General features: G+C 39.5%; 2 protein-coding genes across 9 annotated transcripts in view; one reads left to right on the top strand and one right to left on the bottom strand.

Moving 5' to 3' along the window:
• EPS8 (EGFR pathway substrate 8, signaling adaptor) overlaps positions 1-14,349 on the top strand; it is a 140,038-nt gene extending 125,689 nt beyond the window's left edge. For all 5 annotated transcript variants that reach the window (XM_074902210.1, XM_074902213.1, XM_074902212.1 and 2 more), the window contains 4 exons: positions 4,064-4,301; positions 7,830-8,010; positions 8,445-8,574; positions 12,976-14,349. In XM_074902210.1, the coding sequence (XP_074758311.1) occupies positions 4,064-4,301; positions 7,830-8,010; positions 8,445-8,574; positions 12,976-13,089 (663 nt within the window). In that variant the 3' untranslated portion in view covers positions 13,090-14,349. The remainder of the gene's footprint in view (positions 1-4,063; positions 4,302-7,829; positions 8,011-8,444; positions 8,575-12,975) is intronic.
• Positions 14,350-18,704: 4,355 nt separating this feature from the next.
• PTPRO (protein tyrosine phosphatase receptor type O) overlaps positions 18,705-27,226 on the bottom strand; it is a 157,113-nt gene continuing 148,591 nt past the window's right edge. For all 4 annotated transcript variants that reach the window (XM_074902206.1, XM_074902207.1, XM_074902205.1 and 1 more), the window contains 4 exons: positions 26,991-27,145; positions 24,433-24,568; positions 21,976-22,096; positions 18,705-20,826 (listed from right to left, as the gene is read on the bottom strand). In XM_074902206.1, the coding sequence (XP_074758307.1) occupies positions 21,992-22,096; positions 24,433-24,568; positions 26,991-27,145 (396 nt within the window). In that variant the 3' untranslated portion in view covers positions 18,705-20,826; positions 21,976-21,991. The remainder of the gene's footprint in view (positions 20,827-21,975; positions 22,097-24,432; positions 24,569-26,990; positions 27,146-27,226) is intronic.

Here is a 27,226-nt window from a genome sequence, read left to right as displayed (position 1 = left end):
CCCCTGTACTCGGCACTGGTGAGGCCGCCCCTCGATTCCTGTGTTCAGTTTTGGGCCCCTCACTACAAAAAGGACATTGAGTGACTCGAGCGTGTCCAGAGAAGGGCAACGGAGCTGGTGCAGGGTCTGGAGCACAGGTCGTACGAGGAGCGGCTGAGGGAACTGGGGGTGTTTAGTCTGGAGAAGAGGAGGCTGAGGGGAGACCTCATTGCCCTCTACAGCTACCTGAGAGGAGGGTGCAGAGAGCTGGGGATGAGCCTCTTTAACCAAGTAACAAGCAATAGGACAAGAGGGAATGGCCTCAAGTTGTGCCAGGGACGGCTTAGACTAGATGTGAGGAAGTATTTCTTTCCAGAAGGGGTTGTTAGGTGTCGGAATGGGCTGCCCAGGGCAGTGGTGGAGTCCCCATGCTGGGAGGTGTTTAAGAGTTGGGTTGACATAGCGCTGAGGGATATGGTGTAGTTGGGAACTGTTAATGTTGGGTTGATGGTTGGACTGGAAGATCTTCAAGGTCTTTTCCAACCTAGACAATTCTGTGATTCTGAGGCTGAATGCTCTGCAGCCCTTTTGAACTCCTGTCACTGTCGAAACAGGAATGGGGCACTAAAATGTTTGGAAAGAGAGTAAACGGGAATCTCCATGTCGATGTTAACTTAATGAGAGCATTTCCCAGCACTAATGCTAGTTATGGTTGTATCCAGTGCCCCTTTAATGCTAAGTCTGTATTTGCCATAGTTTGAATACAGATATTCCCTTTTTTTGATGCCGAAACGTGTGCAGTTCCCATTTTTTTTTTACAATGATCAAGAATTATGGTTGATACTGTTAGCACTTTTACTTAAACTTACTATTCTGCTTACATTAAAAATAGATCATATCTTGATTTTTGACAAGATGCAGCCTGTAGTGTATTGAAAAAGAGCTTTAGCACCTACATTTTTTTCCTGTAAAACCAAAATATTTTCTGGCAAAAAAATAGGGGGAAAAAAAAAAAAAAAAAAAGACCTAGTCCCAGCAAGGTTTTATGATACATCCAGATTTTTAGTGAGTGTGTGTCCTCACTGTTCCAAGTAACTTAAAGGATTTGTTCCGGTTTGCATGAGTTGAGAATTGCAAGTTTATTCTTAAAAAAAAATATGAGGAAAGAGGAAAAACAAATCCCAGAACTGTTTGCTGTTCTTGTGACTGTCAGCGAAGTAATGAGTACATGTCTGTCAGCAGTGACCTTTACCTAATTTTCTAAGCCAATCAACATTTCTTAAGCTAAAATATATAAATACCTTTTTTAATATGTGCCGTGATTTAATTCTTATTGTTCAACAGTTGCAAGTGTTCTCTACATTCACCCTATGATCTTCAATCCATTGTCGTTTTTTTGTTTGGGTTTTGTTTTTTATTAAACCTCTTTCTAAGTTTCTGTCTGGATACGTGCTTTGAAAAGAGCTCATTGTTATATGGTTTCACATATGTGTGTTTTGTAGCCAACACTTTGTTCATTATTCAAAAGAAAATAATAACTCATCATGTGAGTTGCTTAGTGAATAAGAGGTAATTATTAGCACTGACGTTCCTTTGTTTTAGATTGCTAATATATATTAAATTTAAGGAGTGATGTGTGAGGCAGTTACTTTTTACCTTTCTAACAATACTATTTGATGTGATTTACTCCGTTTTCCTCACAGCAATTGCTGGGAGAGCTTTCAGAGGTAACAAAATTACTCTTCTGATACTGAACCTCAAAAATTGCTCTTTTGGACTATGTAGTCACCAGTTTCCATACTGCATGCTTGTTTTGTTTGTAGCAATGAACAGTGATGGGATGAATGTGTGGATGTCCTCAAAAGATCTGTAGTTAAAAAAAGAAGGGGGGGGGGGGGGGGGGAGTTAAATGTGAGTCAAATGTATGATTGGCTTTTGGGCACTGTTCAACAAAATGTGAACAAAATGTATTTCAGTGTGGTTTCATATGTAAATTTAGAATTTGAGTGATGCTTCCAGTTTAATTTTATTTTCAGTCCAGCAAGTCATTAGTCATTTTGGTGAGGCTTGTGATTTTAGTACATGTTTTTGTAACTACATCAGTAGCATCCATTGAGAGCTACATATAGTGTTTAGCTATCACTTTTTCTGCATTAGGATTGTGGTGATGTGTAGTTGATGCCTTGGTTTATAATGAATCCTCTCTCCCATAAAAAAGCCCTGATTTTTCCTTGCATGTTATTGAAGAAAGTTGGGGCATGCATGAGGGTACATTGTGGGGATAAACAGTCTACCAACTAGCATCTGTGAAAAAGATTTTTTAAAAAATCTGAATATCATTAGAACATTTTAATATCTGTGAAATTTTAAAATTCATTAACAAGATTTTGGATATACCATAGTACACCTATTTATAATAAATTATGGTATATTTACTATATATACCTTTCCACCAAAGGACAGGCTTTTAAATACATGTTTTTCTGCTTGTTCTATTTTATAATATGCATTTCACTTTTCTAAGCATTTGACATTTTACAAAGCATTTACTGTCTTAACACTGAAATAGTAGAATACAGAAAAACTCCATCATATGATAGGTTTTTTTAAACCTCCCCACAATGCACCACACAAGGTGAACACAAAATAATTGAGATGAATGTGCTTGAACTAAATGCTAAGGTAAAAAACAAAAACGTTTAATGAGGAATATACTGTGAGACTATATGTTTGCTTCAGTAGCTGACTACTACAATTTAAATGAAAAATTATCCAAGGGAAACAAAAGACTTTTTTTCTAGGCTTAATTGAATCTGCTGGTGTAACTCAGCATAGCTTAACTGTGTAATGGTCCCAGTTTTCATTCACTACAAACTACCTTGTCCATCAGTTAGACTTACTGAGTTGGGGATTCCTGTATAAGGGCAGTTGCTGACATTTAATGAAAGTTTGATTATTGTCAGGGCAGTAATCTGCTGCTCAGACTCTAACATAGAGCTCCTACAAATATTTCCCTACTTGATCTGCCATAAACCCTCTGCCTCCAAGGGAACAGAGAAAGGTATTTCAGGAAGGAGCAATGAATCTGGGGAATGTATTAATCTATTTTTGTACCAAAGTAAGCAGACTTTTCATAACCAAGAAATGAGGCATCCCTATTAAGCAAACAAACTTTAATATCAAACTGTGTTAGTCCAAAACTGCAGAGAGGAAACACTGTTAAAACAGTGAGATGTGGAGTTAGAACTTTTTGAAAGAAAAGGGTAGCATAGGTTGCTTATGAGCTTCTGGGCTTATCTGTCTTTGGGATTGCTTTGGGAAAATACATGCATCTTCCTGTAACTGTAAAAGAAAAGAAGTTATTCCCCAAAATTATTCTTGAGAAACCTGCTAGTTAGTTATTAGCAGAAAGATAATTAGTGTGTTATTAGAACACTGCATAAAGTGGGGGAAAAGAAGCAACAGCACTCTTCCAAGAATTATGGAGTTTGGGGGTTGGGGTTTTTAAATTGGATTATTGCATTGAGGTGGCACATGGTGACCACACAAATAGCTGAAAAGGCACAACTGAATGGGTAGGAGGAGCAGGAACTTCTTAAATGGTGTCTGCAGTTCAAGAAACAATGTATTATCCCAACCTCTGTGACATCTGTAAATTAAACCATTAGTCAAGCTTAGGTGTGGCTGGATTTTTCACTTTTTTTCCCATAACATCTCTAAAATACCCATTTTTACACTGATTAAGTCTGACAATTCAGAAATTTTGGAAGCTGTTAAAAAGTGCCAGGTAATAGAAGTCTGGCATTTAAAAATAGTTTCATTTATAGAACCCACTTGTTGGAAAGAAAGAATCAGGTTCCAGATGGTGCCATTGCTTTGAATTTTGTGTCCAACAGAGAAGAAAAATGGATGCCAAATCAAGTTTTGGCAAATTTTGGAACTCTATCTGGCAAATAAGTTGTCTGTGTGTAATAAATGAAATCAGTTGCTGCAGAGCATCCCAGCATTTTCTGCAGAAACCTGAGATTGTCTGATGTCTTGTCCAATTTTTGTTGTCGAACTGAGTCTCTCCGCATCTTTTCAGAAACAAAGGACGGACTATGTTGCAAAACAACCTGATACAGTTCCTGCTACTCCTTCGCCACCTCCAGCACCTGCTCCTGTCCCCGTGGCTGTCCCTCTCCCGCCTAGTGCACCAGCACCTATACCGGTTCCTGTGCCGAAAGCACCAGCAACCATCAGCCGCCAAAGCAGCACCTCTAGTGACAGTGGTGGTAGTGTTGCACGTGACACCCAGAGGCAGAAGCAAGTGCCTGTGGATCGTAAGTTTGTCTGAGAAGCAAGAGGAAAAATATTTCTCCGATTTCTGTTTGTTTTGCATAATCCTTAAATTCCTTAAAACCTTGTGTTTCAGATAAATGTTTATGAAATATTTAGCTTTAACGCTATGTTTAAAATACACATTTTCTATGTATGTGTGTTAAGAACCTCACTAATCATGATGGTAAGTAGGAACAAAACACTTCTGCACTTGTCCCAGTCTTAAGTCCTCTCCTTTTATGACTGTCTGGGATCTTCAGTCAGTGGTTTTCAACACTGTAAATGCCCATGCTGGTATTCTGGCTGATGTACATTTTCCATCCAAACTCACTGCCACATTTAAAAATCTAAATTGCTTTTAAAATTAGGCTGTTTTTACACTTCTGTGCATGGTCATTCGTATTTCTAGGGGTTTTGCACCATTCTAAAACACATGTCCAAAGCTTGGAAGGAGACTTACAGGTCTCACTGATGCATTGGAACCATGTTGTAATAGCATTGTGGGAGACTTGTCTTACAATCAGGTCCCCTTAGTTTGGTTAAAGCAACAGCAACTGCAGGCCACTGAGTAAGCCTTAGTGTCCTTGTCTTAGGAGGACAAGAGAATGTACTCCATAGCCCTTTAGCTAGAAAAACATGGTAACCTGCATCCAGCAGCATGTGGCAATCATCAAAAGTTAAGACCATCTTGTAAATATAAAGCCTGACTGATGCTGAGGCTTCCACTCTGTATTGACTGAAAAGCAAGCTGTTGGAAGAACTTACTTAGTCACTAATTTCTGTCCTAAATGCACTTTTAGCAGTGTGATTGCTTGACTTGAAAATAACTGAAACTTGTAGGCAAGCATTTGCTGTAACTTCTAACATAAAACCTGTTAAAATGATGAACTTTCTGCAGTTCAAGAGTTGACAGCTTTTCCCATCCTTTCCCTACCTGCCTTATCAGAAAATACCACTTGCACCTGAGGTAGAAACTGGCACCAAATGTAATCCTTTCTGCAGAAGGGCTTCTTTTCCACCTGTTCCCAGTGGATGGGAAGCATGCCTGCTTGGGTAACCATACTCGGTTGGTGGAGCCTGCTTTGACATAGTCTGATGGTAGGCAAGCTCTTGCCTAAGCTCTGAACTCAGGAAGGCTCTGGGACCTTTTTAATAATTTCCAGCCAACCAGTCTGTTATGTGAAATCATAAATGGAGAACAGTCTGGCAGGAGGAACAGGCTTGACTGCCATTTCCCAAACAAACAGTAGGGCCAGCTTCTGCCTTTGTCCTACTTTGTGCAGTTTTTATTACTTAAATAAAAACAGAAACCTGAGCAGTTATAAAAGATGTGGAAAGCAAGTGTGAATTTCACACACAAACACATGCATAAAAATGATCATTTTATTTCCATCCAAGAAGGACTCCAGATGCTGTAGCAAGTGTGTTTCCTTGAATCCATGATGGCCTTCTCTATCCATTACAGATGGAAAATGTGAAGACCATGCTGGCTTCACGTACATGGTGCAAGGTGTGAAGGGTTGCTGTAGACTAAGTGGTTACAAGACATCTCTTACCCTCTCAGCCTCTGCTGAGGCCCCGGGCCACTCATGAGAGCTCCTGGGAGCTGTCGCTCAAGCCCAGTTAATGGGCTTCAGGTACCTCACAGTCCTCACAGAATTAGCTACCTCTCCAGAGACAGTGGGCAACCCTGCCCATACACCTGTTGCCCAGGTAATCACCTGAACCCTGCAGAGACCATGCAATGTAGTACCTGCCTTCACACCAAGAGTATCTGGTTTAGTTACGATAATGTGTCTAACAACAGTAAGAATCTGTTACCTAACACCTAAACATTTCTCTTTTGATATAATCTTGGTCAAGATAAAATGTAAGCCTTTTTAAATCTGTGTAAATAGAAGGAAGATAGCAATTTTCTTGCTCTCTTCCTGTTTGGGAAAATAACTGGTGCAATGCCGCAGTAACATTGCCTAAAGTCTTTACTCGTATATCCCATCTCGGACCTTCACATATCGCCAAGCACATGTCATTTTGGCTTCTGATTCACACTCTGGGGGAAAAAAACCCAACAGAAAAGGGCCTGAATACCTCAAATATTTTACTAGAAAGATTTTGTCTGCTTTCAACCTGGGGCTATTTTGTAAAAGAAAAATGGCTAAATCAAGGACTTATTTTTGTTGCGGTAATTAAAAAAAAAAAACAACCAAACTAAAAGCTTACGTAAAGCTTGTTTTTATTTGTCTAACTGGCTAGAGATGTTGATCCTTGGAGAGGTTTTGGGAGAATATAGAAGGAAAGTAGAGAAAGAAACATTTTTGCTAGCTTACAGTTTTTTTCATATTGAAGTTGTGTCTTTTCCTCTGTTGCTATCAGTATAATGTGAGAAAATTAATAGCTTTTGCCATCTGAGTGCATCAGAGAAGGTTCTATAGTTACTGTTTGTGTATCAAAGTGAGAAGATTGAATAAAGATAACTAAAAATAGTTAATAAGGAAATCCTGAGAGTTTTTGAGATCATTTAAAGTTGTGTGTCAGGGGATTTTTAAAGTTATTCCAGACTTACTGCATGGAGAGTTTAACTGGGCTAAACCAGATTCTTCTCAGTGACCAAAAAGATATTTATAACCTTTTGGATTTATATGTATATTTGTGAAATTATCTGTAAAACTTCTTATATGCATTTTAAACAATTTTCAGTTCCATTATAATTGATTTTGTTGAAATGCATGAAAAGCATTTCAGTTTGTTGCCTGCTGATGACCAGCCACTGAAGTAAATGCTTCAGACAAACGGGTTCTGTGGGATATCGAATTTGTATAGTTTTGTTCAAAAAAACCCCAAACCAAACAAAACAACCCCTTCCCCAATTTCTGTGTCACTGAGAGCAACTACATTTTTCTTTTCTCATTTTTTAATGAGAAGTGTGACATTGTTTCAGCTAACAAGTCACTCCAGGCTTGGAGTGAATTCAGATATCTTAAAACCCCTTAAAAATAGTTATTACTGTAATAGCTTATTAGATGTAAGTTGGTATGATTCAGCAGCAGTGAATTTTTTTTGCCTACATTGATTTGCACTAAAGAATTGAGCTTTCCGTTTAAAAATGTTTGTGAAAAGTGCTGCCTTTCTACAGTGTAAGCAATTTTATATTCTTCCTCATCTTTTTTTGTTTTTGTTTTTAAAACATCGTAATTGTATTTGAAGATATGCAGATTGTGAAAACTGAATAACCATTTTCTTTTACAGCTTGGGTGCTGTCAGACTGATCTATGCCTCTGTGCAGCATCAAACTCATCTCCTCATTCTAGGGTCTCAGCTGAATTTGGGGGATTTTGTTTTGGTTTGAAAGAGAGGACTGGGAATATTGAAATCTTCCCTAGGGAAAATGGAGAATAATAATTCAGTCAGATCTAATGAATGTATCTTTAAAGGAAAAAAAAAAGTTCAAGATTAAAGTGGAGTATAAGAAATTATCTGGCTTTGATAAAGCAACCTTGAGAATAACTCCTGTGGGGCATCTCTCTCCCTAGGCAGGAAATCGCAGATGGAGGAGGTTCAGGATGAACTTGTTCATCGACTCACCATCGGCCGGAGCGCTGCTCAGAGGAAGTTCCATGTGCCACGACCAAATATCCCAGTAGTGAACATCACTTATGACTCTTCACCTGAGGATGTGAAAGCATGGTTGCAGTCCAAAGGATTCAATCCTGTGTAAGTCTGAGGGCAAATGTAAGAAAACCTCTTAAAATTATCTCCCTGTCAGTAATTAGGATGTGGTCTGCCCACTTTTTAAAATCCAGCAGCCTTCTGAAAATCAGGACACACCAGTTGCACTTTTGGAAAAAATAATTTGTTGTTACATATATATGTGTGTGTATATATAATATATATCCATATATATCAATATGGTTATAGATCTATAGATATAGATGTATTTAGGAAAAAAAATGTATATATGTTAGCCTCCACTAAAAGGTATGTGTTATAACAGATACAGAATTGACTTCAAGAGTCATGTTACATCAAGTTTTGTTTTGATTTAGTAGTCCTATCTGAGACAATGTAGAATGAAGCCAATCTGCTTCTCTCCCTTGGCTACTGTATTTTTTTAATCTCTTGTTTGTAATCTCTTGGTGTGACCCCAGGACTGTCAATAGCCTTGGCGTGCTGACGGGTGCTCAGCTTTTCTCCCTCAATAAAGAGGAACTGAGGACTGTTTGCCCAGAAGGATCTAGAGTCTACAGCCAAATTACGGTACAGAAATCTGCCTTGGAGGTATGTGTAAGCCTTCTTACTAACCTAATGCTGGGTTGTCACCTTTTAACCTAGAGAAGTAAATAGCTCTTCCTGCAAGGCAGCTGTTTTTTTCTCAGTTCCTATCATGCTGATAGGCATTATTTGTACCTGAGTTATTTGGTACTGATCCATTGAAACAGCATCCATCAAAACATCAGGTGGGATCTCTCCCCATTTCTAAAAGGGTCCATAAAGCATTAGAAAAAGTACATGGTAGTACTCAAGTTTAAGACAATGTGTGATGTAATCAGGCTGCAAGAAAACAAAATGAGCTAAAAAGGGCTTTAGGAAAAACAATAGGAGAGAGTAAAATGCCCTTTTTCTTGCCTCTTGCTCTGCCTGGTACTTGGACAAACAGGCGATCCTGATACTTTTGGAGGTGATGAGTTAGTTTGGCTTTATCTTTGCAGAGGAGATTTGTTTATTAAAAGCTTGTATACAGGGTTGTGCTAGAGAGAATGCTTACCAATTTTAAACCAGGAGAATTGCAGGTGCAACTACTTCTTTCTTAAAACTTGCTGTGGCAAGTGGAGACATGGACTCAATACTGTCTAGAGGTGAGACTAACCCAAAAAGAAGTTACATTCTTCACATCCTGTTTAAAAGAAAATCTTGAAGAAGTTTAAAGTGAGTTTCTATCCCCTCATGAAGCTGGGACTGTCTTGCTTAAATGATTTTAAGCTTTAACTAACAGTCATGTTTTTAAAGAAAAGATTATGATGATACACATTTTACAATTTACCTGTCAGTGTGGACCAGAGCGCATTTACTCCCTTCTGTTAAAATTGCTTTATTCCTTTCTTCGAGCCCTGTTTTTCCCTGTGAGAGGAAGGGAGAAATATTTCCCTTTTAGGAATACATGTCGCTACAGTCCAGAGCAATCCATCATTTCCTAGTGAAAATATATGTGTATTCAACTTTTATTTCAGTTTCATAAGCCTTCTGTGTACTGAGATGGAAGTGCCTTTGTGGTGAAAGTTGGTTTGAAAAGCAGAGCTGCACTAGATTATAGAAGTCTGTTCTTTTTTTCTTCCATGCTGTTATTCTGCTTGCCTCAGATAGGTCTCACTCTGCAGGAAAATGAGCAGTCAGAACTTGCCTAATAAATGCTCTACAAGTGTTAATAAACAGGCACTGAGAGTTTAACAAGGTCATTGGATTTTGTTAGTGAAAAGGTAGTTGAAGTATTTATTTCTGCCTCAAATAAGTGAGGTTTAACTGATGAATTTCAGAATTTATGCAATTCCTGATTGCTTTAGCCTGTTGTTTTCTGAATTACCCAAAACATTAAGACACATCTTCCTTTCCGTCCCTATAATATTTCAAGTTGCAGGGTTCAGGAAGGCTGTCCTTGTTTAAGAGAAGCTGTAGGAATGAGTATCACAGCCACAATGTCTACATGTGACCTAGCAAAGATGAGTTTGCCTGTTCCAAACAGGGCTGTGTTCTTACTGCTCAAAATAGAAACGCTTTTAATAACAGAAGCATTTAAGCACACGTGTACTTGTACCTGTTTTACAATTGAATGCTTTTTATAAGCAGTTACCGGGTTATGGGTTTGACCACCATAATTGTCCTACATGATTAAACAGTGACAAATTTTCATTAAGTTCTTTAGGTAGTACTTGTGGTGTCATATTGCAGTAAATGACCTGTGTGTTAAGTACAAATAGCAATAATAGCCAGAGATGGAGCAAACCCACACAATCTCTAGATTAACAGAATTCCATGCCTCATGTTTATTTGTTAATTCTATTTGAGAAATTCCACAAGTGTTTCTGGTTTCATACCATTTTTGCAAGCCAGTGAAAGGCCTACCTCTCACATTTGTGGCTGCATTCCCAAATACAGAGAACCAGATCTTCATCTTTATGCAGCTGTAATTTTCTTTTTAGTGTTCTTTTACCTCAGGCAGAGGAATCCAGTATTTTGTAATTGGAATTCCAATTGTTGTTGGAATTTAGTAATTTTACCCTTACGAGGAAAAAATGAATAGGTACCACACTTTATTGTCATGGTGACTCCATTCAGCCCTGAGTCACACCAGAGTTTAAAACATCCAAGGAAGCAAAACTCCCAGTAGAGTTTTGTGGCCCCTGTATAAAGAAGACCAAGAAAGACTTCCCCCACAAGTGTGGGGAAGGTGTTTGGGGTTGAACAGCTCTCTGTGCCTGGCCAAGCAAAAGCAGAAGGATAACTCTGCGCAAGACCAGTGTGTCAAGACAGCAGAGAGCTGGCCACAGCCAGGGTCAAACCCCTCCTTTCTGCCAGACGAAATGGTGGTGGCAAGCAGCAGTGTCTCAGGAGGAGGCAGGATGCACAACACTCTTTGTACTGGTCAAAGTATCCCTCTCTGGAGCTGTTTTCTGGGGCTGCTCCAGAGAGTTGAAGTTCACCGTGTATGCTAAGTACAGTACATTACAGCAACTTGGCTGGTCATATATATGAATTTACTTTTCTATTGGAAATAGAAAATATTAATAGATTCCATGATTATCAGTTTTTATGTGTGTTTCCTTTTCTTTTGTTGAGCATTTCAAGCTCAGGTGTTGAAAAGTGCTACAGAAGATAAGTATAGAGACACAATATTCTGCACAGAACCTTTGTCATCTCCAGAAGGGAACAGTTCAGGTCCACATTCTCGTTTTCTTCCTTCTCCATCAATGGGAAGCATGGGTACACATTGCTTTAAATCTGAAAATGGTTTCTGTCTAGTTTATGTATCAAAATGCCTGGAAGAATAGCTTATTCTCTTTGACATCTCAGTGAAAGGAACAACCCAGGCACAGAAGTGGGATCAATCGGTGGAGTTTACTGATAACCTCATGATCTGGTTAGAGACTAAGCTGGGTAAATCACTAAGGTCAAGATCTAGCAGTCTGTATCAAAAACTATTTCTAAGAACAGCCATAGGCTACTTAGCTATGCTGTACCCTGCCTCTGAGTAGGATGTGCCTCTTGTGCTGTGCCATATGATGTGTTGCAGTTGGTTTAGCTGAGCAGCATTTCAAGCTCATCAGTCATTTTGTTGTTGATGTTATCAGGAAAGTAAACTGTTTCAGCCTCAACTGCTCAGTCATTTTCAGAAAAATATTTCTACATGACCTCTGATAAAGCACATTGTTGGGTATCTGCTGACATTTTTTATGCATGACTTCAGCAATGGTTGACTGTTGCACTTGCTCTGTATCTGATGATGAATTAAGATAAATAAAACTGCTCCCTTACCTTCAGAGAGTCAGTTATAAGCCCCCTGCTTTGCCCTTCCATGCTGAGAAGAGAGCAATGATAATTTACCTAGGAGAAGCATCCTAGTCTCCCTCCCTGTGGATATCTAACCTGTCTGCCAGGTAATGGCATCAGATAATGCATTGCAATGGATATAATAGGATAAATCTAAATTAAATTTAATGTAATGGGATAAATTTTCAAAGTTCAGAATCAGTTGAAAGATTTTCCTCTTAGCAGTCCTTAAATTTGTTTTAAAAATTTCAAAAACAATTTCTTCTTTCTTATTCAGAAGCTATTTTGGAAGCTGGCTTTGAAGCTTAGAAGGTCATATCATAGACAAATAACACAGTAGCAGATATGGCTCTTGCTTTATAATCCTCTAGTTTTATTAAAAGCCATGCATACTTTGGAAAGTTCTGCTCTAGTGGATATATGTCCTGGCCTTGCTAATAACTTCACTTATGTTGTCAAAACAATCTGTTTGCAGCTAGCTGAGCAGCCCTGTTTTTCACCCTAAAAGGTGAAATAAAGCCTTGTCCGCACAATACTTCACTGTTGCTAATATAGTGATATGATTCAATTCTTACTACTGTGCTCTAAGCTTGAAAACTGTGTCTCTAAACAGCAAGTGCATGTTGGTGTATTGTGAAAATGAGATACTAAGATTGAATCCTTACTTAGGCCTTGGCTCTGCAAACCCACATGCATACATGAATTTTGTGTTTACATAGATCTAAAACCAGCAAGGATTTATGTGCTTTAATTAAATAGCATCGCCCTGATTTTTAAGTACTAAAGCGTGGAATCCTAACAAAATTGCTGAGCTTTAACCCTGCTTTCACTGTCATATTTCACCCCATAAATATCCAATACTTCCAGGGGCTTGTGTGAGAATTAAAGATGCTCAGCAGTGCTGAAAGTCAGGCTTTTAATAGTCTGCAGGTTCTTTTCTGGTCCATATCTAAAGATATCGTAAATATTTTTCCTACTTCAAATGTTATTTAACCAGACTCTTTGTATATTTTTAGTTCTGGAGCTGCAAGGTGAATTTAGTTTGTTCAAACATCTATCTTAATAAAATGCTGGCAGAGGAACTTAATCACATGTCAAAACCACTAGTAAACTCTTTCTTTTTTTATTTGTCTATAGGCTAACAGTGGTAGTTCAGAACTACAAGAAATTATGAGAAGACGACAAGAAAAAATCAGTGCAGCTGCCACAGATTCAGGTGTGGAGTCCTTTGATGAAGGAAGCAGCCACTAAATCTGTTTCCTCTTTTCTTTAATTCCATTGTCCATAGCATTATACCATTCAGCTTTGCTTTAGAAAGCAATGAAGGGGAATGTCTTACTATATTGTAAACATAACTAGCCACCATAAAGAAAATTTACAGTAGCCTCTGCAGAACTACCTGCTGCTGGCTTCTCATTAAAAATTACAAGATGAGAAATTCAATGGAGGTTCCTGACAGGTGAAAAAATTGGCACGTCACTCATTTACACCCAAAGATGAGGCTTGGCTTTATGGAATTAACATGACAAACTGGAACATGTCTGTGTTTGTGATTCATCCGAGGGAAGCTGAGCCAGCAATAAAAAAGCATTTGAACCCTCCTTCAGTAATAATAAGATTCTGAATCCCATCTCTTGCTGTAATGTGCAATTATGTCTTTTTGGCTCAAGTCTTTCTTGTCATTCGTTTGGCTGCAGGATGTATACTTAAGTCATTGATGCCAGCAATTGGAGAGGAAATGTTTAGAGAATGAACAGCAGCCCAACTTAGACTGAATCTTTCTTGCATCACTCCCAAAATGTTTTATTACTAATGATGCTGTTTATAGCACAATAATACTCTGTAAATTGATTTTATCAATCCTTCACTCATGCTGAACTATAGTATTGCACAAGAAGGAATAACTAGAAAATAGTAACACAACTCAGCTCAAAGATGTGATCAGATATGCTGTAGGTAGCCATGAAACAATTTGCAGTACTTTTTTTTTAATATACTTGCATTTTTTTGTCTGTAACTTAACTCATCAGAAGAACAGTGTATAATCTAGACTTCTCTGTGTGTTGATCCCAGATGTCAGTTTTTCCTTATGTAAAAAGCTGTTGTACCTTTATAAAAGTAATCTTTTGGAAAAGTGGATTCTGGAGGCAAAAGGGAGAGAAAAGGAAATATCCCCTCCAGCAAATACTATTTTTGAAGATGCAATGATTTTTGTCACAAAATGTTCTGTTATTTCACAATTGTGTGATTTTATATATAATATATGTATTATATATAATATATAATATCACTTAATTTAGACAAATTTAATCATCTAGTTTGATTAAGTATCATAGTGCCTTTTTCACATGAATCAGCTTCAAATCTGCAATAACAGTATTTCTTGTCTGTTAAATAGTTGTATCTTTGCAGCTACAAAGATGGTCTTGAAATAAGAAAGTGTTCTTGATTTTTGCCATTAGTTTGCTCTTCCTCTGTGTATAAGGGAACAAAAAATCCTATTCATTTTTCATAACAGAAAAATTAAAGAATCTTAATAAAGGTGTTTAGTGCCATTTATTGTAAATGTCTTTACAAATACTACTTCTGTGTGTTGGTTATGTGTGTGTCTATATTTTTACATTTTATATATATTCTTTATGCTTGTGAAAAGTACACAGATTGTACACATGTCATTTAAATGTAGTCATATCCAGAAATGGGTCAAGAAGTGACAAATCCCAACTGAAGACTCCAACTGCCATAGCAATTACCAAGAAATGGATTCTTGTCTTACCCAGTGAAAGAAACGACTCTCGATTGCTTTCTCCCTCTAGGAAACATTTGAACCAGCACACCTGCATGATAACTGCATCCATTCAACCTATAGGCATAGCTTTAGGGGGCAAAATTGTCTGTCTCACTGCCTGCCTATCATTAAAGGTCAAGCCCAAACCTCCAAAGGCTTGATTTATTCTCTGATTCACATTTAAAATTTCCTCTTCCTCACACTCTCTAGTAAGCATCCATATCTAGCCTGAAGAGTATTCGCTGTATACCAGTCTCCTGCACTGGGTGGTGAATGACTAAGAAAATAAAGGAAGATCTGAAGCTTCTCTTACAAAGATGCTTTGTTACTTGTAAGTACAGGAGCATGAAACTTTTTAAAAGGTCTTTAAAACTCATATTTTAAAATACTGCTGTCTTCTCTCATGGAAAGTATGCCTGATTCCATAAAAGGCATTGTGGTGGTTACCTGCACCTCTATTCCCCTTTTAATTACTAAATATGAAGCCAATACTCATGTTCTCTGCAAGCTTAATCTAGTGTTCAGCATATGGTTTGCTTTGCTTTGCTTTTGCCCAGGAGAAGGTATCAGCTCTGAGACTCTTCAGACTGTGTGGAGTTTGGCATGCAGAGGTCTTGGAGGAAGCCCCCATGATTCATCTCTGAGAGAAAAGAGGTGGCTTCACACCTTCTCTTTTTTTGAAGCTGGATTTCTGTGTAACTGTTAAGTTTTATAGAAAGAGCCAGACAAGTTTGAATGTGGTCAGTGTGCTCAGAGGCATCTTTGGAGATACTTGGGAGGGTAACAGGAAACCCCCTCCATAGCTTAAAGGGATAAGCAGACTAATCTGGGGGTTTGGGGGTTGATTGGTCTCTTTGTTTCTGTGGTTTTTTTCATAGTTTTAAAATTAACTACTAATGACTTAACAGCCCAGTACAACTTGAGTTGTATTTTACCCTTTAACTTTGCTGAACTAGACTTCATGATTGCTCTGTTAGTCTGTAAAATCTGAATGGCATTAAGGCAGATACTGTTTTCCTATTTGCTGAAATTTATTTGATGTTTTAAATCACTACAGGCAGCTTCACCCCTTTGCTGTGCAGTTTTTAAATTTTCAGCTTGTTGGCAGTTATGAGAAATCAAAAGGAGATCTCGTTTGGGGTTCCTCAAATAAAAATAAATTGTTTTCTTCCAAATTTTCAGGGTCTTAAAACAGTGGCAAAATGCAGTGTTGTTCAAAATGTTTTCTTTAGGATTTGAGCAGTGAGGATTATTTTTTTACACTAATATTTTAGAAAGATGTGATACATGAAAAGTGTCTTTGAAAAAGAAAATTTTTTTAAATACCAAAAAAGTGCCTTATTTCATGTGGAAAAAGGAGTCGTGTTCAATAACATAAGAACTACTTTACTTTTGCTGCCATCAAGTCTGCCTTTTTAACTGGGTGGAGGGAGAGTTTTAGCCATGTATGTTCACTCAGCAGTTTTACACTTTCTAAGCACATACCTTTTAACATCATCAAGGCACTTCTTCCTACTCCTTTAGTCTGCTTGTTCCCTTGGGACACCATGGGAAAAGAAAACCACTGTGAAACCTCACATTTAATTTGTAAAGAACGCTTCTAACCGATATTGATGCATGGAACAGATTACTTACCATCTAGCAATTCAAATGTTAAACAGTGCTTTGCTCAGACAAACTGTGATCTGTGAGTTTTTTATACATACTTTAATTGCTCCAAAACATTGTGTTGTATAAAAGTTAGTGGGTTTGAGGGGGCTGGGAAATAAGTGCAGACTTCCACGTTATTCATGTATGCAGAAATCAGTGGTTTATGGGGAAGTAGATATCCAAAATGATGTTGATAGTCTGAAATGTGCAAAGCTCCCAGTGGCTCTGAGTGTATTCATCAGTGTGGAACTCTAAAAGTGTCCCTGGAAGTGCTTTGCTGAACAGTAACATCAGTACTTTGCTAGTTTAGCTAAAGGAACAAAGAGAAACCCATGAATAACTACATGATGTGAATTAAGTCTTTCTAATTATGAAACTTGTAACTAGCAGAATTTTTACTTTTATTATGTGAAGGCACTTTGAGGACATACACAGAAGCAAGCTCTAGCTTGAATGCCAGATGCTTGTTCAAGCAGGTATCTTCCACTCATTTTCCTGGGCTGCATCTCATGCATAAGGGGACATATGAATGGGAATCCATGTTTCCAGCCAATCTACCATTTTATAGGAACCCAGGTTTTCTATGTTTTTCCTCAACTTTGAAGTCTTCATAGCTAAATACAAAAACAAACAGCCCTGTCTAAGGATTGAGTCTGATATCACAAAAGTATTTGAGGGAATAATACTGTGCTCAGCCTCCCGCCTTTGCATATAAGCAACAGCATTACATACGGGCAGTGCAAACATAAGGGAATTTGTAAGCATGTATTGGGTGTTGCGTTTAAATATTTCACAAACATTGCATTTTGACTATGACTGTGTTTGTTAAATTCTTGCTAGTAAGTGCCTATTTAACTGCCTTTGGCTTTCCAGTATATTTTTTGTTTCGCTGCAGTTACATGATAAGGTTGCAACTTTAGCTTTTTACTACTTCCTTAGCATCCAAACCAAAACCAGTATCAGGACATTAGTCTGTGCTTCTGTATCTTGATGATACTTATAGAGTAGAAGAGGAGATGAAAGAAAATAGGGAGACTTCCTAGTCACCGCTGCTGCCTGTCCCAGCAGCAGCAACATTCAGCCCACTCCGATCCATGGCAGCAATACTAACAACGTTATCCTCTTACAAAAAATGGCTGAAAGCAACAACTTTTGCCTGCCTGAATGAAACTACTGTTTTCACACAAGCCTTTTAAGAAGTTAGAAGTGAGAGGGAGGTGGTGTGACTGTGTGGTTAATGAACTGAAGGGAAGGGCCATTTTGGTGCTTAAGCTTATGATGTTGAATAGCTGACAAGGGGCAACTTTATCTTCTTTAGGTGCAGGAAAAAACCCTGTAAAATGAAGCAAAGCACAAGTAAGACTTCCCAACCTTGTGTGAGGAGGGAAGGAAATAGCTCTGATGACCCAAGGATGTCAGGGCTAACTGCACAGGGTGCTCTAGGAGAGATAAACACTTTCACAGATGGTTAAAAACTTAGCTCTTCTAAAACATGTCCTTAGGTTTATTTGTTTGTTCCTTCCTTGACAGCAAGCACAGCATAAGGCAACAAGAGAACCTGCCCTGTTTACAGTTAATGTTTGCTCACTGTGCAGAGCTGCTTTTACATACATCTGGGTCAGTAGAGGCTGTAAGAGCAGCAGATCAATATAGAGCATCTATGGTGTCAGCAGAGCTATAGGCATGAAACCTGTAATTCAAAACACCTATAACAAAACCTGAAGCTTCAGACAGCTTTACAGCTGCAATGACTTGATATTTTGACAGATGCTGAAAACCTTATCAACATGCAGCATGAGTCTGAAATATTGTTTGGACTTGCTTTCAAGGAGCATGACAACATCAAACCAAAAGTATGACGTATCAGTTCAGGCTAAAAGGCTCTGCTTGAGTCTTCTGAACCACACTCTCTCCCAGACTCTTTCATTGCTTTACGTATGTCTAGAACCTTCCATTGCCATCCCAACACACCAAGTTATGCAGCTTTGCATACTGTATGGGGTAAGAAAAAGTATTTTTTCTGAAGGAGTTTTCATTGTAATTGATTTTGTGATTAAGTAGCTATTAAAGGAAAAATACACACCTGTTACTGAGCAAATGGAATTATTTTTTGGCAAGCATTCAAAAACTGTCTAGTAAATTCAGGCAATATCATTTGCAACAATGCGATCTTTGGCATCTTTGCAGCAATCTTGTACCCTGTCATGTTCAGCGAGCTCTTACAGCCAGCCTACACTGTGATATTTTGTGTGCCTGTGAATGTTTTAAGAGTAACCTGTTTACTCTGGTCTGTGATACAGAATAAATGTAGACTTGATGGGCAATGGCCAGCAGGAGGGAGGAGACAGTAGAGGAGAAAGCAAGAACATTTGTGGGGTTTATTTCCTGCTCTGTCCCTGCCCGCCCCCCCCAGTTCTCTAGAGGGATAGGAACATATTTTCTCAGTAAACACAGCATGAAAATCTGAAATACATTTTTTTTGAAAGCATGAAAGCAAGGACTGAATAGTCAAGTGCTCATGTATAATTCTGTCTCTTGTTCAAATTAGGCCAGACAAATCTTTGTTGTTCCTACTGAAATGGCAAGCCCTCCAGCTGAGGTGCACTGGTGAAATAAGAAATGTGTACCATTGAAGCCTTTCTTGGTAGCAATCTGCTCCCTGAAGACACGTCTCTCTGCCCTTTTGCACCCATCTCTATGTGTCTTGTTTAGAGAAATGGCAGCTCTGCTTCAGGACTGCACTTACTGGAAAATGTGGAAATAGCATTAGATGCATGGAAAGAGAAGGAGGGCACTTCATATCTACCCATTTAATAATCAGAGGTAGAGTCCTTTTTCTTAAGTACCCTTCCCAAGGATGTGTTTTATTTGAGGGATGATGTTGTCTATGCAGCTCTACATAATACAGTTGGGATAGTTTGAAGGAAGATTTTTTCATTGTAGATATTAAAGTAATAAATACTTATTTACCTGCTAGGGGAATAACTCTTTGGAAGAAAAAAATTCAAATACCATCTGAAGGAGGTTACCGGGCTCCTGGAAGTAGCTGAGCTACCAAACTACACCCTGGTACCCTGACAGGTGATAGCAGGCCCTGGGGTGAATAAAAAGCATAATGTGGGTGTGTTTGCTGTTTTGCTGATAGTGACTTCTTCACAGATAAGCAATCCAGTGTGTTTACTTTCAGTTCAAATTTGTTTTGTTTACATCGAGTACCATTGCTGCTAACTTCCAATGAGGTGACACAAAGCAACAGGTTACAAAAATGCCATCAACATCCATTCTGACAGCATCCATGTCACAATACACAATGATGTACCGGAATTATACAAAGACAAAAAAAAAAATAATATATATATATAGCTAATTATTCTGACTAGAACTGAAACTGACAGCAAAAAAAAGAGAAGAGCCCCCACCCTGACCCTGAGGCCCCTGCAGGATTCCATACTGATGCTTTGGCAGCCTCATAGCAATAAAGTGACAACCAGCCCTTCACATGCCAAAACTGTGTTTTTGTAACATTGTGAATTCCTGGTTTGGAGAAATAGTTACAACTGTTAAAGCACTTTTTTTTTTTCTTTCTACCCTCCCAACCTGAATCAGCTTCATGTTTTTACACAGGGTTAATACTTATTAAAAACAATAAACAAATGAGGGGTATAGGTACCATAGACTGCTCAGACACTTAAATGCTATAGTAATGGAGTCTAAGATACCCCACCTTGAAACTCAGCTGCCCTTCAATTAGATTCATCTAAAACAAGAGCCTGATCAATGTTGTTACTAAAAAGGTTGGCAAAAAGAGCAATCCCTATGATTAATTAGTAGTAGCATAGTCAAGAACTGAAAGCACCCCATTTCTCAGTGTCGGCTGCCTGCTTCAGCTTCAGGCTTTGTGGTTTGGATTTCTGCTCGTCAGTCCATTCCTCGGGTCTTGTGCTCTCCCCAGACCCAACATACATCAGTGCTGTAGAAACAGTCAAATCCAGGTACCTGGCAACCCTCCCCCACCCCCCCCCCACCCCTTTTCATAATCTCCAGATCTCTTCATGTATGTTCATGCCTTGCTATTTACTAATGAGGTATTATTAGATACTAACAATGCCTGCTCTCCTATGAACGTTAGCACAGACCAGTGACACATGAAGAAAGCTCTTCAGTCAATCATTAAAAAAATATTGCACTTACTTTAACCTTAAGCCCAACCTGCACAGAAAAAAAAAAAAAAGAAAAAAATAACCAGAAGTACAAAACAAAAACTCAACACTTCGAAGCAATCTATTTTATGCACATATAGTGTCTTTTCCTTCACGTTGTTTAGCTGAATTTGGTCCAGTATTTTAAAAAAAGTCCAGAAATTAAACAGTTCAAAAGACACCGCAGGCTTGTTAAGGCTTTGTCTCCCCAGTGCTTCATAAAGTTAAAAGTTTCTTTCTTTCATTGTCCATGTACTGCAAAGCAGTGGTCCCTCATGGCAGAACAATTGGCCATTCATCCAAAAAAAAAAATCTGAAGCAAGGGAAGATGGGTGTGCTTCATGGTCTCACCTGGAACCAAACAAACAGAATGCTTTAGAAATAAAAAAGGAAGTAAATACAGTTCTTGGCACATATTTTTATCAGCCCTCCAAACAGGCTGGGACTGTAGCCCTCCGGTAGAAGCAGCCGGGCTCTGGGACTCTGATTAGACAGTAAACTACCTGAACATTAGGAAAAATGAGGGAAATCAAGGTTCATTTTATGGGCAGGGGAATGATATATGCAGAAGCTAATAAAGGTGCATGTGCAGCACCACAGCCACACAGCAGAGATGCCTGGTATTGGTACACACAGCCCAGCTCTCCACCAGCTATTTGAGAGGCTAGGTTGTGTTGAAAGTCTGTAGCTTCCTGCTTCACTCAAAAGCAAATATAAAGGTTACAGCTGGGTTATATTACTGCCATCTGATGAACTAAAGCTCATTAGCTTTTAAACAGCAGTGATGTATGGCCTCACAGCTTGTCCCCACCAGCAAACCTCTTGGTGGGTCAGAGTCCTGTGTTTTACTCTGCAGCTGGGGTCTGGGCTGGGCTGGTAGCATGCAAAGGTCAGTCACTGGGGTTCAGTGGAAAGGCAAGCTGGTCGCTTCTCTTACGCTAATGGTAGTACCAGTCTGAGACCCCCTCCTGTTCCCTGGTTCTAGATTTACTAAAATAATTTCCCAGTGTTTCATGTCAGAGCTTTATGGTTACCATCACACCCTCCATCGGGCTCTGCTGCCACAACAGCAGTGTTGGCAGAGCATCCCCAAACCTCTGCTGGCCTTGGTAACCTGGCAGTTGGTAAGTGACTTGAGAATGACTGAAGATTTAAAGTCCTCCCCTCCTTAAACTTTGCAAAGTGTGTAGGACAAGCAGCAGGGAATGGCTAGATGGCTCACTCGGGATGTCCAGACTCTCTTTTTCTTTGAATGATGAATGGGCCAATATGCTCTTACAGTGCTGGGAAAGTATTATAAAGATTATTTACTGTGAGGGCTAGAGGGATCTTCCTTGCACTTTCCATGTGAACATCACCTCAGAGGGGGATGAGGCCCAGAAAGCTCCAAACCACCAGCAAATCTCCTGCAGCAAACACTCATGATGCTGGGTGCTGCTGAGCAGCCAGGATGCAAGGCTGTGGGCATGGTGCAGGGCCAGGCTTGCCTGACTGACTTACCACCTGTGACTCTGAACTAGGACTTGCTGACATTCTCATATATGACATCACTGATGCAGAACTGCTGCTTCTTCTTTTGCCACATCAGTTGCACACACTGGTGAATGAAAATGTATTGTTCCTGAAAGAAAAGACCAAATGAATGGGCATTTTTGCACCTCAGAAAGCATGACAAAAACCCAGGGAAACAGTTTGATAGTTCACAGTTACAGCCTGCACAGCTTCTCCGTCTCTCCCTCCTCAGCCCCTCACAGTGTACAGTGAGGTGTCTGCTCCCAAAATAATAGCCCACAATTGTTACAGATAGCAGCTGGGGAGGCATGAAATCCACCTGAACTACCCCTAGCATCATAATCACTTATTAACCACATGAATGATGATGGAATGGGATGGGACAGGACAGGATGGATCTGAGCTAAAGTGGGTCTACTTTATTTTGCCTGAAAATGAATTAATTCCCAGAAAGGTACCTCAGTACTTTACGTGCAACAAATTGCATCCATGTCACACATGCACCTGAAATATTTTAATGATCTTCATGTTCCTTAGAGCTTAACTTCTTTATCAATAAAAAGCTGAAATCTGATTTTGTTCACAGAGCAGTGATTTATTTGGGGAGTTACCAACCTCTGTGCAAATGACACTGTAAATCAGGTCAGTCGCATGCACTGTTATATTTGTGGATAGGTTTTTGTGCAACAAGACTGTGGTTATCTTTGATTTTTGTTATGGACTGGCTTTTCTAAGTATTATCATCACTAAGATTAAGCACTGTAATTCAATTTGGAATAACCTTAATTGATGACTTTTAGATTTCAGAGAGAAGGCAAACCCTGATGTATCCTTACACTAATCTTTAGGTAAATCCTTACACTAGGTACAGGGAGACAGTGATCTCAGTCAAAAACAATTGTCTCAAAACTAAAGTCTGGATTGCAGCCCCTGTACCCAGTGTTCTGTAGATGTCAGGAGATATCGATGAGTTTGAAGCATGTTTCAGACCACAGAAATGCCTGGACTTCCTCACACAGTCAGGTGTGACTGCTAATTTGGAGTGACTGCTTTTAATTCAGGGTATTCTCTAGTCTAACCTCCTTTTTGGGCCTGTGCCATTTGTTTTTTTTAAACTGCTCAGCGAGACACTGCCAAGTTTCCAGCGTCCCAAGGCAACGTGAACCAGGTGAGCTGTGAGACCCTTCAGGCAAGCCTTTTGCGTGGCCTCTGTGCCTGAGTGCCAGTGCCACCTAGTGACTTCTGCGGCCAGGCTTCGCCACTGCCTGCCGCAGCAGGAGCTCAGCGACCGCCAAGCCCAGCCCTTGACATCAGCCCCAGGCAGGCAGTAAGTTTGTACACAGAAAAAAGAAAAAGAAAAAAAAAAGGAAAAAAAAATCAAAAATCGCATCACCTCTGGAGTGGTAACGCAGTTGCAGTTGAAATCAACCATCAAGATTGATAAACATCTCTGGTGTTTGCAAAGGATCCACCTTTGGATTAATACAGCAAATTGTGATGAAAAGTGGTAGTTTGATAGGAATGATCCAGGATGGTCTGAGAATAATGACTTTTTTTCATTTCTAGATGCCAGTTTTTGTCACTGCAGGTTTTCCTCCTCCTCTCCTCATCCTGCTAAATCTTATTTGATTTGCTGTGGATTCAACAATCCTTGACAACAAATTATCTGCCAGACCTAGCCTGCAAACAGTGATGGTGGCACTTTCAAATGCCTGGAGCTTGCCAGCTTATACTCTGTCTAACCAGTGAAGAGTACAACAGGCATGAAATCTTTCCCTCAGTAGTAGAGGAACTGGGAAGGTTTCAGATGCATTAAAAGCTTCTGCTTTGGAAAAAAATTGTGATTTTTTTTTTTCCTGATATATATTCTGACAATATGACTATTCTCCTGACATTTGCCTTAAAAACAGAGAAAGAACTATCCAGTAGCTATTTGGGCAGGGAGAGGGGCAAAGAGGGTGCCTGGCAGATTCACAGTCCTTTTGTCTGTTTTGCTTGTTATTTGTATTACCATTGTGTAACTGAGTTGCTATGCTTGACCAGACAATACCCTCTTGAACAAGTGTGAATGGCTGTCCAATACTGATATCATTTCATGAGCCATTGATCCCCTCAGCAAGCCCGATTCTTTTCAAAATGGTTTGAAAATTTTGTATGTTAATCTCTTCTAATGCATTTTTTGCATATTAATTTCAGAGAAGGTAAGAATAACTTATCCCCTCTGGAACACATCAGTGAGATTGCAGATATGTTATCAGACCCACCTACGCAGAAGATTAATAACGTGACAATATTACAATGAAGATGAAAACTTAATTGTATCTCTTCATAGCTATTTTGTCAAGTGTTCAGGAGGAACAACAGTTGTTGGACATGAACATGCTATGGAGATGTATGAAATAGATCTGATGATATATTCACAGTGTTGAAGTGACCTGATCTTACCTCCGTCTGCACCATGGACATTCTGTAGGACCGCATGTCAGACACCAGGCCCAATATATCTACGAACTCATGATCATGGATGTGCTGTAAGAGCCGATCCAGGGCTATGAAGGTTCCTGTTCGTCCCACTCCAGCACTGCAACACACAAAGACATGCATCTCATTTCAGGTTTTTCTGATCAGGACAAACAGGAAAATCAGTAGTACTGCAAAAAGAAGGTGTCCTGCAGCTGTGATAATCAGATGCAGCTAACAGGAGGTCAGATAGGCTGGTTAATCTGTAGGACTTTATGCCCAGCAATTCTTCATCCACTGTTCAGTGCAAATATTCCATCTTCCTATACTCCTCTTCACGCATTCACATGCAGAATATGCATGCACACCTTTGTCTACCCGTAGCTGTCTGCTCTTCCTACTTTCACTGCTGCCCTCAAAGATTTCATGAGACATCTCTAACTACAGGGGCTGTAGCCATAACTGCTGAGACCCACTCAGCAGTGATTGCTGCTGGGGCTGAACTTGCACAATTCAGTTCCACAGCTGTTCACACTGCAGAGCTCTCGGCTTTGGAAAGGCACTGCACTACTGCAGGTCATCCTCAAAGGACAAACCACCCAGAAGAGTCTACGCTCCAGAACTTCTGCCTTGGGAGCATGAGACAGAAATAGTCAGCAAACACTCAGCTGACAAATCTTCATCCCCCCAAAGGGAAACTTAAGTGACTAGAAAAAAGACATGCTGTTTTGATTTAGAGGTTCTTATATGCATGCAATTCTTTGCACTGTAATTTCACACGTAACGTTTAAGTCTGATTTCATTATGAGTATAGCTTTACAGGTTTTGCAGAGTTTCATATAGCATCCCAACACCATACCTACTACTAAGGACAGAAGTGTTTGTATTAACAAAAGTTCTTTCTGCTGTCTTGTCATATTTTGCAGAAAAGCCTTGAAGGTATTTACACTAAAGTTTAACAGTTCATCTCAAGACAGGTCAACATAACTGTCACAAAACAGGTTAGGGTTTTTTTTGCTTGCATTTAACAAAAGTGTCAATATCTTGAATGAGATGAAAACAAGGAAACTTCTGATCTGACAGATTCATTAACTGATAAATTAATTCTGTGCCCTCTTTAATGTTTGAAAACAATTGCTGTAGGAGTGGATAAATAAATTTTCTCCACCCCTTCCACTAATTTCATAGCATTGACGCTTTTAATCTACTTGATCTAAAATGTACAGTATACTCAAAAAATATTACCTGAAGATATCTCTCTCTGCTGCTAGAAGTATCCTAATTAAAAATAAAATACTGAAGTTGTTACCCAACTCTCTGATACTTGCTTCTATTCCTTCCCAGAACAATTAAGGGGTATATAAGGGGTTTGATTCCACAGCACTACATATAAGTCTCTTCCCTGGCTTACTAGTGCCTTTCTTGATATTAGGACTCCCAGAACAACATCCCCTATGAATTTCTCCATTAAGTTACGGGGGAGGGCTGCACGATTTGCTACTTTTACAAATGCTGTTGTTTTGCATTCCACTAGAACACTAAGTGCCTTATCTGGAAACTAGCAATGATATTGCTATAAAAGACTGTTTGCTGGGAAGGAGCTCTAGAAATTGTGTAAAGTGGTGGCAAGAGAGAGTCAGTGCTGACCATCACATCAGCACCAGGAAAGACAGTGCTGGAGGGTGCTGACACATTGTGCAGCAACGTAACTGCTGCCTCTGGGGTGGGTGATGTAGGGTTGGCTGAGATTAATCTTATCAAGCCTTGACTTCCATTAGGAGTGTGTCACCATACTGCACACATATTCATCCAATGTAACTCATCTATTTACAGATTTCTCAGAAATCTGTTGTGAGTAGCTCTTGCACTAGGAGCCACAAAGAGGTTTGAAGTCAGTTGGGAGAGCTGCATCAGAAATCAATCTGGTATAATATCATCACTAACATGACAGCTGCCCCCAGAGAGGCTGAGTAAGTAAGCATCTTACTAAAAGGCCAGATGATGTACAAGAGATAAATCTGATAGTATATAGAACAATGTTCCTCTCAAAAAAAAGAAAAAAAACCATGTAACATCACAGGATACTGGTATTACTGCTAGCACAGGATAGCACTCTTCATGTTACCTTCTGAATGTACCAAAAGCCAAGTGGCCAGAGTAGGAGGATCTGTGCAGAGACACACTTCTGCAGGGAAGCTGTGCGGCTCAATCACACCGTCCGTATTGTGAAGGTGTGGAAATGAGAAAGCAGGGGCAGGCTCTGAGCTAGTATAAATCAGGTTTGCCTGCCGTGTCTCCTGAAGACATCTGTTTATAACATCCAAAGAGCTGACTCTACTCCAGAAAGCAGTGCCGTCATGTCTACAGCTGCAGGCTGAAATCCCAGCCCCACTGTAGTCAAAGAGAGGGACGAATACCCCTTAACACCAAAGAGAACAATCTCTAGCTAACAGGTGAGCAGAACCCCGAAATCTCTTACAATAGTTTCCCAACCTATTTAACAGTTTACACCCTTTAGTTCTGCATTTTCTTGAAGCATTTACCTGCAGTGTATGACCATGGGCCCTTTACTCTTTGCTGATTTCTGCCTGACCATCTGTACAAACTGGAGGATGCTTTCAGCAGCGTTGGTCGTGGGGACACCATGATCTGGCCAGGCAGTGTAGTTAAAGTGCATCACATCTTGCACCTCATCAGCCTAGTGGGAGAAGCAGAACAGCACTATGTTCACGGAGTTTTAACAGTGCAGTCAAGCTCAGACTGAGGGCTTTTTGTAATT

The sequence above is a fragment of the Athene noctua genome, chromosome 3 (genome assembly GCF_965140245.1).
Source record: "Athene noctua chromosome 3, bAthNoc1.hap1.1, whole genome shotgun sequence".
Classification (NCBI taxonomy): Eukaryota; Metazoa; Chordata; class Aves; order Strigiformes; family Strigidae; genus Athene; species Athene noctua.
This window is presented reverse-complemented; position numbering and strand designations above follow the sequence as displayed.